We start from the raw sequence: 18,417 nt of genomic DNA, 5'->3' as shown, positions 1-18,417 counted from the left end.
TACAAGAAAACACCAAAAAAACAAAAAACCCAACAATAACCAAACCCCAACCGAAAAAAAAAAAAACACCGGTACATATTAAAAACTAGAACAAACTAAGAAGGGGTTAAAAGGGAGATGAAATGATAAGGTGTTTCCCTGAAAGCTCTTCTGGTCTGCCGCCTGGCTCAAAGGAAAAAAAAATGGAGAAAAAGTAAAGCTGAAATGGAACTGGAGTCTTCTGCGACAAGTCCATTTCAAATAAACAAAAGATAAGGTGTTACATTTTAACCTAAGTGCATCTGCAACCATCCACCTTCCACTGCACTCTGCAAGATAACACATCCCTTTCTTTCGCTTCATATACGCCCCTACCCTGCGCTTCTCCCCCACTCCTCCATATATGCTGAGAGAGGGGGGGGGGAGCTGGTGGCTAACAACCCCTGGATGGAGTCACAGGGCCCAGGGCAGATGATGTAATGTCACTGGACCGAGGACAGATGGACGATGTGGCATCATCACGGGGCCAGAGGGCCGACCTGCTCGGAGAGGACATTCATGACCTCTGGGCCTGAGCTCGCTCCGGGCGTTTCCAGCCGCCCCTCCTCAGCATTGCGGGTGGGACCCTTCCTGATGGCCCCGGACATGGCTCTTCTCCAAACCAGAGTTGTCTCAGCTCAGAAACAGAGAAGACCAGGCAGACTGAGCTGCCCACGGATGCCAACCGTCTGAACTCGTTCTCGCCGTCGGCGTAAACACCAGGCCCTGCCATCAAGCCCACTCCCACTCACGCTGGTCCGTGTGAACTGTGGCCCTGATGGGGTGCTCCAGGTGCCCTCCGGGCCCCCAGGGGCCTAACTTATCTGAATGGCAACTTGCCGTGACTGCTCTTCAAGGGGGCTCACATCTCAAAGCCAGGCAGGCGCCGTGTGGGTCCCACCAGGTGTGGCCTGCCCAGCTAACGGGTAACCTGAGGCTCACTGGTCCTTGGTTAGCTGGGTCCCCAACCACATCAACTGGGGTCAAAGACTCATTCAGAGCCCCCACCCAACTCCTGGGGCCAAAACCACCCTGGGAACCCACATGGGGCCTACGCAGTGGGGATTGGGGATTTGAACTGCTCATGCAGGCTTGAGCTCTGCTGAGAATTGCCAACCTTCCTCTCCCCCACTGCAGATCGACCGGTTAACCAGATCCCCAGAGATGTTCATGCATAGCCTAGAAGACTCCTTAGTGGGGTGGGAACGGGGGTGGGGTGGGGAGGGAGGTGTTGTTAAAATGCAGGTTTGGGGGCTGGAACAAGAGGAACTGCTGCGAGGCCTTCCTGGGGACACAGGACAAGAGCCCAGGACCTGCTTATCCAAGAGCCTTTAAGGGACCATGCTGATGGGTCACAGGGAAAGCTGCTGCCCTCAAGACCAACCCCCTGGGTTATCGTGGGGAGAGCCCAGGATGCACCCAGCTGCCGTGCAACTCACATGGCTGTGCCAGTGTCACCAGGGCACAGGCTGAGAAGCCCTGCCGTGTGTGAGCGTGGGCAGGTGAGTGTCGGCACAAAGCTACCTGCAGCCCAGGGTCTGGCTGACGTCCACAGTAGGAGGCAGCGCCAAGATTGGCTATCTGGCTCAACTCGGGCGTGAGAATGTTCTAGAAGCCGGCTGCCCAACATTCACCCCTTGGGTTGCCTGTCAAATGTAGGTGGTAAGAGTTCTTTCTCCTTAATCAGCCTGATTCTTACCTAGTTAACACAGGCTGACAGACTAAGTTCCAGGTGCCCGGGGCGCTGTGGGTTATGTATTGGACTGCTAGTCACAAGGCCGGCAGCTTGAGACCACCAGCCGCTCTGTGGGACAAAGACGAGGCTTTCTACTCCGGTCAAGAGTGACAGTCTCGGAACTGCAGTCTGAGGGGCCACGTTCACTCTGTCCTAGGCGTCGGCATCAATGAGTGTACTGGGTTCTGAGCTTAACTATGTTTCACAAGGAGTCCTGCTTGCGCAGTGGGTACGTGTCCAGCTGGCCAGCCTCTAGGTTGGCCGTCGGAGACCACCAGCTGCTGCTCTTTGGGAGAGAGACGGGGCTTTCCATTCCTGTAGCGCGACAGTCTGAAACGCACATGGGCAGTTCTACCCTGACCTATGTGGTCGCTGTGGCCCGGAACAGACTTGGCAGTGAACAAGGAGGGGCACGTGTAGCGGAGTTTAATGACCTCATCCCAGCGCTTGGCTTCAGCAGGCGCCCAGACGCATCATCCACCTATCGGCGTCCTCATTCCAGTGTATTTACTGAAGGAGAAGGAAAGATGGTGCCCGGGTGTGTATAATCACGCACATAGCCAAACCATCCCCGCTACACACCCCCGCCTGCCAGTGTGTGCATGGACCGTGACGCTGTGTCAGATGGACACGGGGCCTGTCCACTGAGCCCACGTCTGCCACGCCCTCTCGCCGACCCTCCCTCGACATACGTACCAGATTTCGTCCGGACAGAACTTCTAACAAAGCCATTAGGATCTTGCCATCTTGGATGTCAATGAATAAATCGTTAACTTCTAGTGGAGGGTTGCACTGTGGGAGAAGGAAGGACACCCCGTGAGCGAGGGTGGGGCCCACACACGGCTGCAGAGACGAGGTTTCAGCTCCAGAAAGCAAACAAACGAGCCCCCACACTTTCAGCTCCGTCCACAGGCAGAAGGTGCCGGACAATCGGGAGGCAGGAAGCAACCCCGGGGGCATGATGCCATGGAAGGTGCTCAGACGCTGGACAAGAGAGCCTGGAGGGCTTCAGCATCCATTGGGCACATGTCCCCGGGGACTCTCCTCGCCTGAGATCTCTGTCCCCCAGGATGAGTTGCCCCATGTCTGCTGAAGCCTAGAAAGAAAGGGACTGATGGAGCCTGCTGTAGACTGCAATCATTCTCTGGATGAATCAGAGAGCCTGCTGGTGGAGTGGTCATACGTTACCCACAAGGCCAGCAGTTTGAACTGGCCATGCACTCCTTGGGAGAAAGACGAGGCTTTCTACTCCTGTAAAGAGTTACAGTCTTGGCCTTTTAGACCAGCTAAAGGTCCTTTGGCCTTCCTTCCCCTAAAGTATGCCCCTTCCATAGATGCCCTGTTGAAGCCTTGATGCAGACAAAGAAGAATTAGTCTTGGAAGCCCACACAGGCAGAACTGACTTGGTGGCCGTGAGTTTGTTTGGTTTCTTAGGGAATATGTGGACTCAAATCTGCAATCCCCTTACCTCCGGTCTGGGGGAACTGAGATTCCAGAGGCTGCATGGGATGATACACCTGTTTTCTGGTCTGAACAGCTCTTTGCTAAAGTATCAAATCCCCACCCCACCCTACTCCTGCCCCCAGCTGGACACCAGAACACCCCAGACCTCCATGGTGACCGCATGACTGGTGGACTACCCACTTGCCCCTCACTGCATGTCTCCCAGTCCCTACCTGCTGACCCCATCTCCATCACTGCTCAGGTCTTCTGAGGGGCAGGCCCTGAGGTTCCTGGTGATTGGAGATGTGGGATCCCTGATCGAGACAGCCAGTGGCTGGGTGGTGTGTGTGTGTGTGTGTGTGGGGGGGGTGATGGACAAACAGCTGGCCGGATGAGCAGTGGAGGTCGGATGAAGAGGCAACCCTCCCTGTGGCCCCCCAGCTCTTGCCCCGCAAGTTTGCAGGTCTGAGAGGGACCTACAGGGCAGAGAGCTGTGTTCACACGCACAGGGTTTCGATGGCCTCATATCCCTGCAGTGTTAGTCCATGCTCAACCAATCAAACCAATCAAACTCGCATTAAAATAAGTCCCTCTGCGGAGTCTCAAAGCATCCCATCTCCCCGTCTCCACATAACCCAGACTTCCTGAGAAATTCCCTGCTTTCCCAACCTGCACCCTTTATCCATTCTCTACCCAGAAACTAGATACACCCACGTTCAAGTGCATCTCGTTGGCTCAACTCTTACCGGGGGCTTGTGGTCTCCCAGCCTGCAGTCCATGTGGGACAGGCCAGGGCAGGGCTTTGAGCCCTGGGAGGACCCAGCAGAGACTCAGGCGGAGGCAGCACCTGAGCCACCAAGAAACCCGGCTTGCGGAGGTGGGGCGCCCCTGCTGGGGTATAGGCTGGGAGATGCTCCCCTATAGTGAAAGCCCCGCCCCCTAGGGAGTCATCTACTGAGCTCCCCGAAGAAACAAAGTGCAGCTCGGACCCCAGAATCTGCAGGCTGCTGGCAAGTCGGGCAGATAAAGGCAGTTCCCTGTTGCCCAGCCAGCCAGCAAGCTCTGCCGTACAGTAAGAGTTGACCCAGCCACACCCACCTTGGGGAGGTCACTGTCTATACATCTGTTCCTGTACCACTGAGAGCTTGGCTGGGCATGGTCCTGGGTGCCCACAATCTGCTGGAGCTAGAGTCAGCTGCCCCACATCCTACACGCCCAGTGCAGGGATTGGCAAAATGTGTTTCGGGGAACCCTTGTTTTGCACAGAGCAGCTTCAGGGCGCCCTCTAGGGGCCACCCTTGTTAGTAGGCGCCACCCAGTCGGTTCCCACACGTTGCCACCCTAGGGACAGAAGGCAACACCGCCTGGTCCTGGGCAGTCTCACACTTGTCCTTCTGCTTGAGCCCACTGTCAGTCCTGCTGGTCCAGGGCCTTCCTCCTTCTCACGGCCCTTTCCTTTACCAAGCGTGAGGTCCTGTCCTCCTGCAGGGACTGGCCTCTGACAACATGTCCGTAGTTCTTGAGACCAAGTCTCACCATCTTGTTTCTAAGGAGCATTCCGGCTGCACTTCTTCCTAGACAGCTCTGTGCGTTCTCCGGGCAGGCCACGGTACTTTCCAGTCTTCGCCTGCACCAAATTCAAGTGCTCCTTTACTCTTCCTTATTCATCGCCCAACTTTCACACGCACACGGAAAATTCCACGTCTTGGGTCAGGGGTATGTTAGTCCTCAAAGGGACAGCCTGGCTTTTCAATACTCTAAGAGACCTTGGGCAGCACGGTTATTTACCCAATGCAATGTGTCCTTCTTCTCTGGACTGCTGCTTCCATGGGCACTGACTGTGGATGCAAGCAAGGTGACATTGCTGACGGCGTCAACCTTGCCTCCCTTCATCAGGATGTCACCTCTAGGTCCAGCTGTGTGGGGTCGAGTGGGCCTAAAGCAGCTCAGCCTTTACTGGCCTGGCCTTAGGGTTCCTGATGACCCCTGGCTGGATGACTGGCTTCTGTCCACTCACCAGAGGCCATGCTGTTACCTCCGGCTCAGGGAAGCCCCAGATGTGCCCGCAGAACTGTGTTCCATTGGGGGTGCCCAAGACTGACTCTTTCAGAAGCTGTTTGCCAAGCCTTTACTCCCAGGCACCTCTGGGCAGGCTGGCCACTCTGTCCTGTGGGTTAGCAGCATGGACCGTGTGCACCTCCCCAGGAGTTCTTGTGTTGGTTAAACAAACTCCCCCCACAGCAGCATGTTCAGGGGGCAGGGCCTAGGAATGTGAATTTCTCGAAAGCTCCACCTCCCAGATGTGGATGGCCTGTTCCCTGGGTACGAATGAAGAGCACTTGGGCTAGGTGCGGCCTCTGCTCCTGCCCGGGCTGGAGAGAAGGCTGGGGGCTCACAGATGAGGTCAGGGTTGCTGGACTAGACGGCCAGGCTTTTCTTCCAAAGGGCAGCCGACTGGGTTTGAACCGACAACCTTTCCGGTTAATAATCCAGTGCTTAAGGCTTTGAGCTACCTGGGCCTGCCTGCGACTCAGGGGAGGGGCAATCTTGGCACAGCACCCCAACTAATAAACCAGTTTCCCCTTTCCTCCAGGAAAGTCTCCTTCCTGTCCCAGCCTGGGAGGGGTCCTGTTTTCCTCTGTTCAGCCAGGTGGCACTTCCTCATGTCTTATACAAGCCGACTCCCCGTCGGTCCTGGCTCTTGTGCTCGCAGGTGCATTGAAATGCCCTTCTTGCCGAGGAAACCAGGGACTCTGAACCCAAAGGCATGTGTTTTCTTTGCAAATCCCCCCAGATCCTTGGGTGCAGGCCCTGTTGTGCAGACAGGATGGCTTCGGGTTACCAAGACGCGGATGGAAAAGTTAGTCCTGCTAACTGGAGGCCGACAGCGACACACACACACACACACACACACACACACACACACACACACACACCCCAACCCCACCAACAGACATGTGTATGGCTCAGTTAAACCTTCGGAGAATCACATGCTGCCATTCCCATCCAAGCAAGCCGGGCAGTGGCCAGGACCCATCCAGAGAGAGGACAGCAGGAAGTTGAGAGACTCCAGTGCAAGCACTCAGGGGCCCAGAACGTTCCACAGGCTTCGGGAGATCGGTTAGGTGGGCAAACAGCACACCCAGGGCTGTCTCGGTGACTAGCTCCTTCCTGCAGTAAATGAGGGCTTTCCCCCCCTGAAGCCAGAGAGACTTCGCCAATGGCTCTGACTACCTTCCCCCGGGGCATCCCGGCCTCCTTCCCGGGAAGCCTCAGGTGGGAAGCAGGGTTGTCCATTCTGCCGCCTCACTTAGGAGGCTCGGGGACATCTGATTTATCTCCAGAGCTGGGGGCTGCGACCCACCTGCTCCCTCAAATGCTGGGGAGAGGGAGCCTGACTCGGGGGAAGATGGGTTACCTTAGGGGCCCTGGGGCAAAGTGGGGTCCGCTTTGTGCTACAGTTGGGGCAAGCCCACCAGCAGCCAGCTCCATAAGAGACAATGGGGCAGTTGGTTCTTATAAAGATGGACAGCCTGGAAAAACCTGTGGTGCGGTGCTGCCTCTCCTGCTCCTCCAGCCCCTGGACAGAGATCCCGAGAAGGGTGGTTGACCTGGGGTCCAACCGAGGGTGCCCAGAGGGTTCAGATTTCTGTCCTCTGGTGTTGTCTCCTTCTTGCTGATTCACTTCCCATCAGGGCCCTCCTTCTGTCGGTCACCACGCTGTTTCCTTTCAAACTCAAAGGCCACACTCACTGCCACAGAGTTCATCCCGGCTCCTCGCGACCCTCCAGGGCAGGGTAGAACTGCCCAGGTGGCTTCCCGAGACTGTCACTCTTCATGGGAACAGACAGCCTCGTCCTTCTTCCACGGAGCGAAGGGTGGGTTGGAACCGCTGATCTTGCGGTGAGCAGCTCAATAGCATAACCCTTGACACCACCAACGCTCCTCTTTCTCTTTTCACGAGAGGGGTGACCCCTGGTGCATTTTGCTTTAGGAGGTTTGTGCACCAAGTTTGCAGGCCAAGGGCAATTAGAGACAGCCTGGCCACAGAAGATTAAGGGAAGACATAAAAGAGTTGGGGGGGGGGGATGGTGGTAGGTCAGGGGGCCCCTAGGCGCACTCCATAGAAGAGACTCCTGCAGAGCTTCCTTCTTGGCTGTGGGGAAGCAGCTCGGCATTGCTGTGCTGCAGGGCCCCTCTTGATGCCACAAGTGCTGTCCAGAGCCTGGGACAGCTGTGATGGCTGTCATTCATCCATCGGGTGGGTGAACAACAAAGGCTATTATTGGGTTCAGTTCCCCCTTGAGAGGCCCCACTGGCTCTTGTGACCCATAAAGCTTCAAGTGTTCTCTCCCAAGAGCCAGGAGAAGAAGTCAAGAGATAGCTGCCTGTTGCCTGAGCCCGAGCCCCGAGGGCTCTTGTCGGCAGCAGTGTTGGCACTGCTCAGCCATCAGAGGGGACCCCTTTCCTGTTTCTCAAGGAGGGGCTCTGCTGCCCCAACCACATCAGACTCACTGCCACCGAGTGCAGTGTGACTCAGCGCGGCCGGCAGGGCGGGCTAGAGCTGTCCCTGGGGGTTCGAGGCTGTACCACTTGGCAAGCGTAAAGTCCGTCTTTCTCCCAGTGAGCAGCTGGTGGCTTTGAACTGTTGGCCTCCCAGCTGGCAGCCCGACAAGTAACCACTATGTTACCAGGGCTTCTCTTTTCCCAGCTAGTCTGATAGGGCAGGGCCATGCCTGCTTCCCTCCAGGTCCCCAGTACGAGATGGGGGCTGAGAAGGGGCTCAGGGATGCTAGGAGGAGGGAAGGTGAGTAAGGAGTGAGTGAAAGTGAGAGAGTAAGTGACCGAGTGGTGACTGAGTGAGTGGGTGGGTGACTGAGTGCTCAGGAGGGCCCCCTCCCGCCAGCTCCACCAACAGCGATGGCGAGGCTACAGGTGACCCCGTGCCCTGCCTGCCCCAGGTGCGCCCACACCTTTTCGAGATGGAGGTTGATCCAGCGAGTGAAGGTCCTCTTCTGCACAGACTCCCTCTCCGCTGAAATGTACAAAGGCACGCATTAGCTGGATGGAGAGAACCCCGAAACCCGAGCTCACCGCCCTCCCCGGGTCCATGCCGACCACAGCGACCCTCCAGGACGGGGGAGAACTGCCCATGCGGGGTTCTGATGCTGTGCCTCTTTCAGGGAGCGGACCGCTCCGACCTTCTCCCCCAGAGTGGCTGGGGGTCTCCAACTGCTGACCATGAGGTTTGCAGCACCACAGGTGACCCCCTCACCACCAGGGGCTCCTAGGGGTGAAGAGAAGGGTGTGCAAAACCACCCCTCCCCCTCCCCTAGGAGCCAGGGACAACCGGTCCTATCAAAGGGGGCTGTGGGGCTGGCCCGGCCCCCAGAGTCTGAGGTCCTCAGTCTCACCCCCCTGGGGATCCCTCTGGAGTGTGGGTCCCGGAGTAGAGTGATCGCTGGACCCAGGGGACACGGACTCCGAGGCCCAGAGTAGCTATGGGAAAATACAAGTGGAGACTACAAAGGGGGTGGTTGGGGGGGTGCGTGACGATGGCACACCGGAACCCTCAGCCTGCAGATGCAAATGGCGGCACAGCGGCTTAAGGACACAGGTTGGCAGTGCCACCGAAAGCAGCGTAGCGGCCTCACTAAACCCATGAGCAATCCCACTCCTCGGTATGTGCCCCCCACGCCCTGTAGGCTGGGAGCCCAGGACCCCAACACCTGACCCAAGGCTGACAGCAGTCCCCCCAACCAGGGCCAGGGGCCATCCACAGATCCACGGGTCCACAGAAGGCGTCTACACCAACACTGGAATCCTGGCTATACGACCAAATGCCCTGACCTGGAGGTGATTTCGACACATAGCAACGCTACGGGGCTGGCTAGCACTGGCCGTGCTGGTGGTTCCTCTCTGGCTGGTGGTTTCTAACTGTTGACCTTACTGGCTCTGAATCAGTGCTGACCCAGAGGAACCCGGTCTGACCACACCACCAGGGCCCCTCTGTTGCCTAATTCAGCTAGGACCTTGCTGGATCAGGAGAACCGTAAGCCAGACCCAAGAGAGCAATCAGTACGCTATCCACCTCCAGCCAAGAGCCAGAGCGGGCCAATTCAGAGAGGACAGCAAGCAGGTCCCAGGTTCGCAGGGCATCCGCTAAAAGGACAAACCAATGCGTCCTGGAAGAAGTAAAGCCAGGAGCTCCTGAGAGAGGATGGCGAGACTTCATCTCTCAGACTGTGGACGTGTGTCGGGAGAGACCCGTCCCTGGAGAAGGACGTCACGCTTGGTAGAGGGGAGGGGCAGCAAACGAGGAAGGCCCTCAATGAGATGGATGGACACAGTGGCTGCAGCCGTGGGCTCGGGCCCAGGCCCAGGGGCAGTGTGAAGATGGCGCAGGGCCGGGCAGTGTTTTGTTGTGTGGCCCACAGGGTCCCTATGGGCTGGAACCATCTGGACAGCACCTAACAAAAGGGTTGTGGGGAGGGAGGGGGAGGCAGGGACAGTGTTATTGCTTAATGGCAGTGTTGTTCTCGGGGACCATCCAATCCATTTCCACTCACAGCCTCGACCCCCGTGACCAAGTGTACAGCTGTCAGTCCCCTCACAAACTTGGACTGTCAGGCTCAGTCTCCCTCAGAGTCCTGGGTGGGCTCAAACTACTGACTTCTTGGTTACTGGACAGACACGTAACTATTGGACCACCAGGCTTCTTTAAAACCCTGGCTGGGGCCAGGCTTAGGGACAGTTTGGGGCTGGCGCAGCACGGGGCAGTGTTTCATTCTGTTGGGCACAGGGTCGTGCTGGGTCACAACAGACTCAATGGAACTTCCTCAGCCACAGGCACCATATCCCGGTGGCACTGTCTGCCAGTTAGGCATTGGGCTTCAGTCCAAACCTGCCAGATGTTTGGGGGGGGAGAAGGATCAGGCTGCTAGAAGCCGGTGCCCAGGGGATGGCAGTGGTTTCATTTTGGCAGATCAGGGACAGGCTGCATCCTCCAGGGAGGAGTCAGTGGGCGCCTGCTGAACCCCAGGTACACTGGGAAGGCACAAAACCCAAGCAGACACCTCCTGCCAGGAGACAGGGTTCTAGAAAAGATCTTCCATCGCCCAAGGCAACTGCCTTCTACCAAGTTCAATGGAGAGCCAGGCCCTCATCTTTATCCTACTGCACCGGGGAGGCCATTACTTCAGTAATGAACCCAAATGCCCTCAGAGAGGTTCCCAAGGGACATGCCCAGGGTGTCAGCAGGAGAGAGGCCGGACAGAGAATCACTCCCAGGTCTGTCCATCCACCCCACATCAGACAAAACCCTCCCAAGACCCAAGTGTGTGTGTGTATGTGTGTGTGTGTGTGTGTGTGTGTGTGTGTGTGTGTGTGTGTTTTCTTCCACCAGCAGAGGTCTTCTGGAAGTAGATCACCAGGCCTTTCTTCCGAGGCACCTCTGGGTGGATTTGAACCTCCAACCTTTTCCATGGACAGGAATGGGAGTAGTGATACCAGGAAGGTAGGGGGAAGGCAGGGAGAGGAGAGGAAGAAGAGGGAGCCGATCGCAATGACTGACACATAACCACCTCTCCACCCCACCCCGCAGGGGGACGAACAACAGAAACCATGGGGGAAGGGAGACGGTGGTCAGTGTAAGATATGAAAATAATAATAATTTATAATTTATCAAGGGGCCACGAGGTGGGGGAGGGAAAAAGAGTGGAGCTGATTCTAAGGGCTCAATAGAAAGTAATGTTTAGAAAATAATGCTGGCAACATATGCGTAATTATGCTTGATACAACTGATGCATGGGTTGTTATAAAAGCTGTAAGAGCCCCCAATAAAGTGATCTTTTAATAATAAAAAAAACTAAGGGTCAAATAACTGATAAGCAGCAAAGTTGGGGCTGGGAACCTGCCCTGTCACCCTGTAGTGTCTGCTTCTCCTGACCCTCACGGCCTCGGAGCCTGTGCAAAGGGACCTCGGGGACGTGCTGAAACGGGTCACGTGTCACTGTCTGGCTGCCAGTGGCCTCTGCAGCTTCTGTGAGCTCACTCACTGTCATCCAGTGCATTCTGATGACCCAGAGAGACCCTACAGGGCAGGGCAGAGTGCCCCGGGGGCGGGGGCTTCCAAAACTGTAACTCTTCACAGGAGTCGAAAGCCCCGTCTTTCTCCTGCGGAGCCCCTGGGGGATTTGAACGGTCAGCTTTGAGGTGAGCAGCTCAGCATGTAACCCACTCAGCCCCCAGGGCTCAGTGCTGCCCATGATGCGTCCTTGAAACGCCCCAACCAGATGGCCCTTGCACGACAAGGTCGCTGGTAGAACAGCCCGCGTGCCTTCAGAGCGGTTTCCCATTTCTTTGAAACCCACTGCCATTGAGTCAAGGCTGGCTCACAGTGACCCAAAGCCAGTCTCTCTCTCTGAGCTGCTGTGGTTTCGAACTGCCCACCGTGAGGATCAAAGCACAGTGCGTAACCACGACACCACCAGGGCTTTGCTTTGTTTTTTAGCATTAAGGAAAAGAAGGCCCATCTACGTCTCAAAGGAGATAAGGGTCCCAGGGTTTTTCAGTCACTCTGTTCTGCCCACCCCCTCCACCACGAGGGAGACAGGCACCCACTCGTCAAGTTCTTCTAAGGTGGCTTTCGGCCTTTCTAGCGGGAGTGCGCAGAGAGAGCGCTGACCCCTCAGCCCTGCTGACCTCTGGTTCCATCTCTCCATTGGGGCAAGGAGGCCAGTGGCTGGGAATTCCAGACAGAATTCCAGTCGGGAGAGGAGAACGAAGGGAATGAGGGCAAAGGGGCCGGAGGACCCAGAGATTCAGAGGCTTCCCCAACCCCAGCCCCCCTTTGACCTTCCGGCTGCATCCCTCCCGCCCCGACCCCACTGCTCTCTCCGCTTTCTCTAATGGCTTGTGTTTCCATGGTGTGGCTAATCCACCGCTCAGAAAGGCCTTCCCTCCCGATGGCGGCTCAGGCTGTTTCCAGGCCTCCGCGGTGAGCACACGTCACTGAACGGCAGACACACCCTGACCCGGGTTCTTTGTGCTGTGCTCAAGGGCCTGAATGTACTTCTTAGGACTGGCGATTCAAAGTGCGCTGACTGGGCCTTAGAGGTAGGCACATTCGAGATTTTTATAGCTACTTGCAAACTGCCCGGTTTATACGCTCACCCCCACCTGCCTTTAAACAACTTTATGAGGACCGTAAAGTATTTATACACATGCAGCCAAACATGTGGGCTGGGTTCTCCGTGTGGCTTCTGGGAGGGCTGAAGGTGCCCCAGACACAGAAGCATATTCAGTCAGAGCCTAGGGGGCTGTGTCACTGGGCTAGAAGGCGTGGATGAAGACACAGGTGTCTGTAAGTCTATTCATTGCCTGCCTGTCTGTCCGTCATCCATCACACTTATCCATCTGTCTCCCGTTCTATCCACTTACACTGGTGTCTAATAATGGATCCATCCGTCCACTCATTATCCACCCATACATCTATATCCACCCATCCACGTATCATCTATCAGTTGGCCTATCCATCTGCCTGCCCTTCCATCCACCTACTCCTCTATCTAGAGAACAGATCCATCCATTTATCCACCCATCCATTCACTCATCCATCCACCCACTCATCAAGCTGTCCACCATCCATCCATCCATCCACCCATCCATCCATCCATCCATCCATCCATCCATCCATCCATCCATCCACCCATCCATCCACTTATCAATCTGTCAACCCATCCGTCTGTCTTTACCCATCTAGCCACCTATTATTCATCATTCCATCCACTCACCCATCCATCTGTCCATCTACCCACCAACTACAACCTACCCATCCATCTGTCAATCATTTCATCCACCCACCCACTCATCCACCACCATCTACTGCCCCAGCAATGTCTAAGCAGTGATGACTACATGTCCTCACGGTAACATCAGGGATGACAGATGAAGCACAACAGATCTGCACTCAGAGAAGGCAACATGGATGCAGCAAAGGTATTCGTGCAGGAAAGATGGACAAGGCATTCCCAGGGCAAAAGGGGTTGGATGGAAGGTGGTCACTCTGGACCCCCTCAGTGCCCTCAGAGTCACAGTGGGACCCAAAGTGGTCCTGCTGGCAGACGGAGACCCAGGGTTCTACCTGCCCGGGTGTGCATGGCGTCCCTTCCATCTGGCCAGCACCAGGAGACAGACCTGAGGATAAGTGGTGGGTGGGACATCAGGAACAGCTGGACGGGGGTGTGCAGACATCATCTCTGGACTTGAGCCTAGGCACACCCTTCCGTGTCCTCCTTGCTCTGTGACACCTCCTCTCTGTCACCTCTCTGCACAAGGAGTCTTGGTCCTCCCTGGCTGGGCTGTGGAGGGAGATGAAAGGAGACCAACCCAGAGACATGCCCAGGGGCTTCCCTGCCGGTACTGTCATAGCTCTGGCCCAAACGTGGGTTGTGCCCTCTGCCCTCTGATTCAAGTCCCTTCCCCCCACCCCTCAAACCGTAAGCCCTCCTCCCTATTCCTGGCCTGCCAAGACTCCATAAACTTTATATGGTTTCATAAACCCAACAGCCCCTTTTTCAACTGCACCTACCACGTTGTAAAGGGGGTCTGGCCCTCTCGGGGAGTCTGTGGACTGGTGTGGGTTTACTGGGAAACAGCAGGGTAATAAGAGAGCCGTAGTACTGCTGTCCTGGCTGGTGGGGGCACCGGCACAGAGGCAGGAGAAGGCGGGGTCCCTGGAGGCCCAGGGCAACTGACCCAAATTCCTAGACTCTGGTTTTGCTCAGGACAGAGAGTTAAAAGGTGGGAGGTGTGACACCCTTCCCTCCCAGGTCCCCAGGACACACTGTTTGGGGGACTGCAACCCCCACCACACCCCATGTCCAGCAGAGAACCATGCTGGTTCGAGGGTGCAGATGCATTGGTTGCAAGGAGAGCACCAGGCCTTTCTTTCGGGTGCCTTTCAGTCTGGCGGCTCCGCTGAAATTATCCAGCCTCCTAGCAGCATGCGTGCACTGCCACACAGGAATTAACCAACACAGGCTTGAAGCGAAACAAGCGGCCATCTAGCAGAGAAGCAACAAGCCCACAAGGAAGAAGCACACCAGCCTGTGCGATCACGAGGTGTTGCCAAAACAGGGCAACAGGCATCAGAAGACCCCAAACAAACAAACCATATTGTTCATCACGAGGGGGGTCGGAGCAGAGACCCAAAGCCCATCTGTAGACAATGGGACATCCCCTCACAGAAGGGTCACAGGGAAGGGATAAGCCAACCAAGGTGCAGTAAAGCACCGAGGAAACACAATATTCCTCTGGTTCCTTGAGGCTTCCTCACCGCCCCCCTCCACTATCATGACCTCAGTGATGTCTTTCACTGCAGGCTAAACTGGAGCATGTGCACAAGGACAGATAAGACACGAGAGCTCACAACACACGGAGTCCAGGAAGAGGAATGGGAGTAGCGATACCAGGAGGACAGGAGGAAGGTGGGGAGAGGAGGGCAGGACGCGGGAACTGATCGTGATGATAGACACATAACTGCACCCCCGCCCAAGGGAATGAACAACAGAAATCATGGGGGAAGGGAGATAGTGGTCAGTTTAAGATATGAAAATAATAGGAACTTATAATTTATCAAGGGGCCATAGGGTGGAAGGAAGGTGGGGGGAAGAGGAGCTGACACCAAGGGCTCAATAGAAAATAAATGTCTAGAAAATCATGGCAACATATGTCCAAATGTGCTGATACACTTGATGTTACCAGAGCTGTAAGAGCCCTGGATAAAAGGTGTGTATTTGTTTTTCAATTAACCAACAAACGAATGGCCACTGAGTCCATGGGACCCCATGGGCTTCGGGGATGGTAACTTCACAGGAGAAGCAAGCCCCATCTTTGTCCGCAGAAAGACTGGGGATTGAGCTACAGATCTTATGACTGCAGTCCAATGCTCAAACCGGGGTCCTGGGGTCCTCTCAAACTTCGCCTCACTGCTGTCCAGTCGATTCTGACCCATTAGGACAAGGTACAACTGCCCAGACGGTTAACTCTTTACGGGAGGAGAAAGCCTCATCTTTTCCCCCCGGGGAAGCTAGTGAGTTTGAACCTCAGTCTAATAGGTGCCTGAGAGGGGAACCCAGGTCTCTCCTGTGGAAGGCACGCATGCTGTCACTGGCCCACCAATGTCCCCGAGCCCCTGACTCCTGCCTGTGCCGGGAGACCCCAGCTCACAACCTCTCCCGGGCCCCCCACCCAGGTCCAGCGGCCTCCTAGTGTGAGTGTCCTCAGTTCACTGCAGACAGCGACCCTGCGATCCATTGGCTAGGACCACAGAAACGTCCTGCTGTCCAGGGGCTCAGAGTGGAGGTTCCACCAGCTGGACCACACGGGAGGGTTGGAGGGGAGGTGGGGGGCAGGAGCTCAGACACACCAGCCTGGAGCAGCCCCGAGGTGACCCTGCCTCCCTGGCCCCCCTACTCTCCCCAACCCCCCACACCTGGGCATGAGGCCCCAGCCGGGCAGCAGGGCCTCCCCTGCCCCTGCTGTCCCCTCCTCATCTTTCAACACCTCCCAGAAACATGGCCTCATTACCCGGCCCCATGCTGGTTCACTGGAGAACTAAGACTCGAGACAAATTAAACAGCAATTGCTTTTCAAACAGGAGTGGGGCCAGGCGTCGGGGAAGACGGACGCCCAGCCAGCGGCGTCCTCCAGTTCTGACTCCTGGAAGCCACGTCCCCCCAACACCAAGGCCTCCGTGTAGCTCTCACCCACCAAAACCGTGTTTAATTTCCTTTGTTTTCCTCTTGGAAGACTTGCTCTGACCCACGCCCGCTTTCATCCAGACTCTGGTAATAAAATGCAAACCCCCGTGAGGCCACAGGAGAACCAACAAGTATGGGGGGCCTCTACCTCCTCCTGGTCTCCCACCCACCTGGGCATCAGGACCGAGAACGGAGTCGCCCACTGTGGCCAGGGCAAACAAACGCTTTGAGCCCCCCAAATGCACCACCGGAGAGGCAAATCAATCTGCCTTCTATGGGAAGCAGGGAGTTGGGGGGTAGGTGTCTTCAACTCAATTCTCCTCCAGGTCCCAGAGGCCACCAGTTAAGGTACCGCAGCTTGTCTGGGCCACCTCTGCTCATGGACCACTCCCAATCACAGAACTCCCAACTTGGAAGACTAGCCCCATCACACACCAAATTATCTATGGATGTATGTGTATGTCGACGTGGGGCCTGGAAGGAAAGTTTTTTTTAAAAAATAACCCTCTTGAGTTTTCTCTGCCAGCGAGGCCAGGTAACTGCGGGGCTAAACCTCAGTCCACCTTGATTTATGGCCGATGACGCCAGCCAGCCATAAAAACCCAGGCTTCGGGGACAGGGCCTTACATGTCTGCCAGATCCGCAGGCACACACACAGGGTGACCGGACCCATCCAGGCAGAGGACTCAGAATCAGAATGGAGAGAATAGACCATTCCGTTCAGAGGCCCCAGACCACTAACCGGGAGGCTGGTGGTTCAGACCTACCCTCAGGTGTCTCAGAAGGGTGGCAGGCGAGTCACAGGCTCAGCCAGCTTTTACTGTCCACCCCCAGGGACCCTGTCCTTAAGGGTCCCCTGAAAGCCTCTGCTCAATTTGAGAGTCTCAGAAACCCACAGGGGCACTTCTAAACAGTCCTACATGGTCACTCTGAGTCGGCAACATCTCATGCGTGTGTTTTTGGCTGAGGTTTGAGAAGAAAAAATGAGGGAGGGGAGGAGAGGAGGGAAGGAGGGAGGGGGAGAGGAGGAAAGATAAAACATTGCCTTGGCATAAACCACCCTCCCAGGGGTCGGACAACAGGACAGTGGGTGAAGGAAGACAGCGGGCAGTGTTGAAAAAAATTTTTCATAAATTCTCAAAGGTTCATAAGGGAGGGAGGGTGGGGGAGGGGGGGAACATGAGCTGATACCAAGTAGAAAGAAAATGTTTTGAGAATGACGATGGCACCCTATGTGCAAAGGCGCTTGACACAATGGATGGATGGATGGATGGATGGATGGATGGATGGATGGATGGATGGATGGATGGATGGATTGCGACAAGAGCTGTAAGAGCCCCCAGTAAAATGATTACAAAAACCCAAAACATTTCCTTATCTCATTTCCTGAGTACTCACTCATGGGTCCCTGAACCCCAGGGACTAAACTTCCTCCCATAGGCTACACATCTGGCGGGTGGCTTTTTGTTGGTCCCCGCCTCCCCCAAATCACCGTTTTTGTGAAAATACACAAGCTTCCGATTACAAACTTGAAAAACAAACAGTTCCCATGTCCGTCCCCCACCAACACATCCTGCAGGACGCAAGCTCTAAATGCTTCTAGAAACAGCCAAGGGCTCAGTGCGGAGGCACGGATCACGGACGCCCAGTGCGCACGTACAGTGCGGTCCCCTGCCTCCCTGAGAAACAATGATGAGATGGTCCCGGGTCTCAGACACGGGCGGCATGGACGGCAGGAGGCTCAGCCGAGTCAACCAAGCTCACCCCGACACACACTGTATGAGAACTCCAATATAAAAGGAACTGGGAGGGGGGGTGCGATGAAGAAAATTGGCTCTCACCCCAAAGAGCCTGACTTTTGACGGCTTTGCCAGGGGCAGGGAGGGGCAGTCAGGGATAGAGGGGGAAGGGGTGGGCGCACATTGGAGGGGCAGCTTACTAGGATCCTGTCACTGTTTGGATGAGTTAGGCTGTGTAACCGACTGTGTTTCGTGTGTTTTTCCACGGTATTACACTACATAAATAAGAGGAAAGGAATTAATAAAATGCTTTAGAAAGCAGAGTACAGACAGATGTGTGGGAGACACTGCATAGCTCACCCCCTCTTGTGGACACTTTACTCAAGGGCACGGAGTCGATGCTGGCTGAGAGCAGCCCTATAGGACAGGGTAGAACCGCCCTGCTAAGTTCCCCAGACTAACTCTTCACAGGAGTAGAAAGCCTCATTTATCTCCCTCAGAGTGGCAGGTGGTTTCGAACTTAGGATCAGTGGGTTCAAGGACAAAAGCCAGGAAGACGTACATAGCGCGGAGTATGGGTTGGGCTACTGCCCACAAGGGGAGAGATGCGGCTTTCTGCTCCCATAAAGATGTACAGTCTCTAGAAGGGCACTTCGACCCTGTCCTATAGGGCTACAGTGAGTCGGAATTGACTTGATAACAGCGAATTTCATTTGGT

General features: G+C 55.7%; 1 protein-coding gene across 1 annotated transcript in view; it reads right to left on the bottom strand.

Moving 5' to 3' along the window:
• CLMN (calmin) overlaps positions 1-18,417 on the bottom strand; it is a 95,354-nt gene that overhangs the window by 22,575 nt on the left and 54,362 nt on the right. Inside the window, exons 2-3 of the mRNA XM_075531615.1 lie at positions 8,170-8,231; positions 2,450-2,545 (exon numbers count right to left, since the gene is read on the bottom strand). Coding sequence (XP_075387730.1) covers positions 2,450-2,545; positions 8,170-8,231 — 158 coding nt within the window. The remainder of the gene's footprint in view (positions 1-2,449; positions 2,546-8,169; positions 8,232-18,417) is intronic.

The sequence above is a fragment of the Tenrec ecaudatus genome, chromosome 14 (genome assembly GCF_050624435.1).
Source record: "Tenrec ecaudatus isolate mTenEca1 chromosome 14, mTenEca1.hap1, whole genome shotgun sequence".
NCBI lineage: Eukaryota > Metazoa > Chordata > Mammalia > Afrosoricida > Tenrecidae > Tenrec > Tenrec ecaudatus.
The sequence above is the reverse complement of the archived record's forward strand: the minus strand, read 5'-3'. Positions and strand labels throughout refer to the sequence as shown.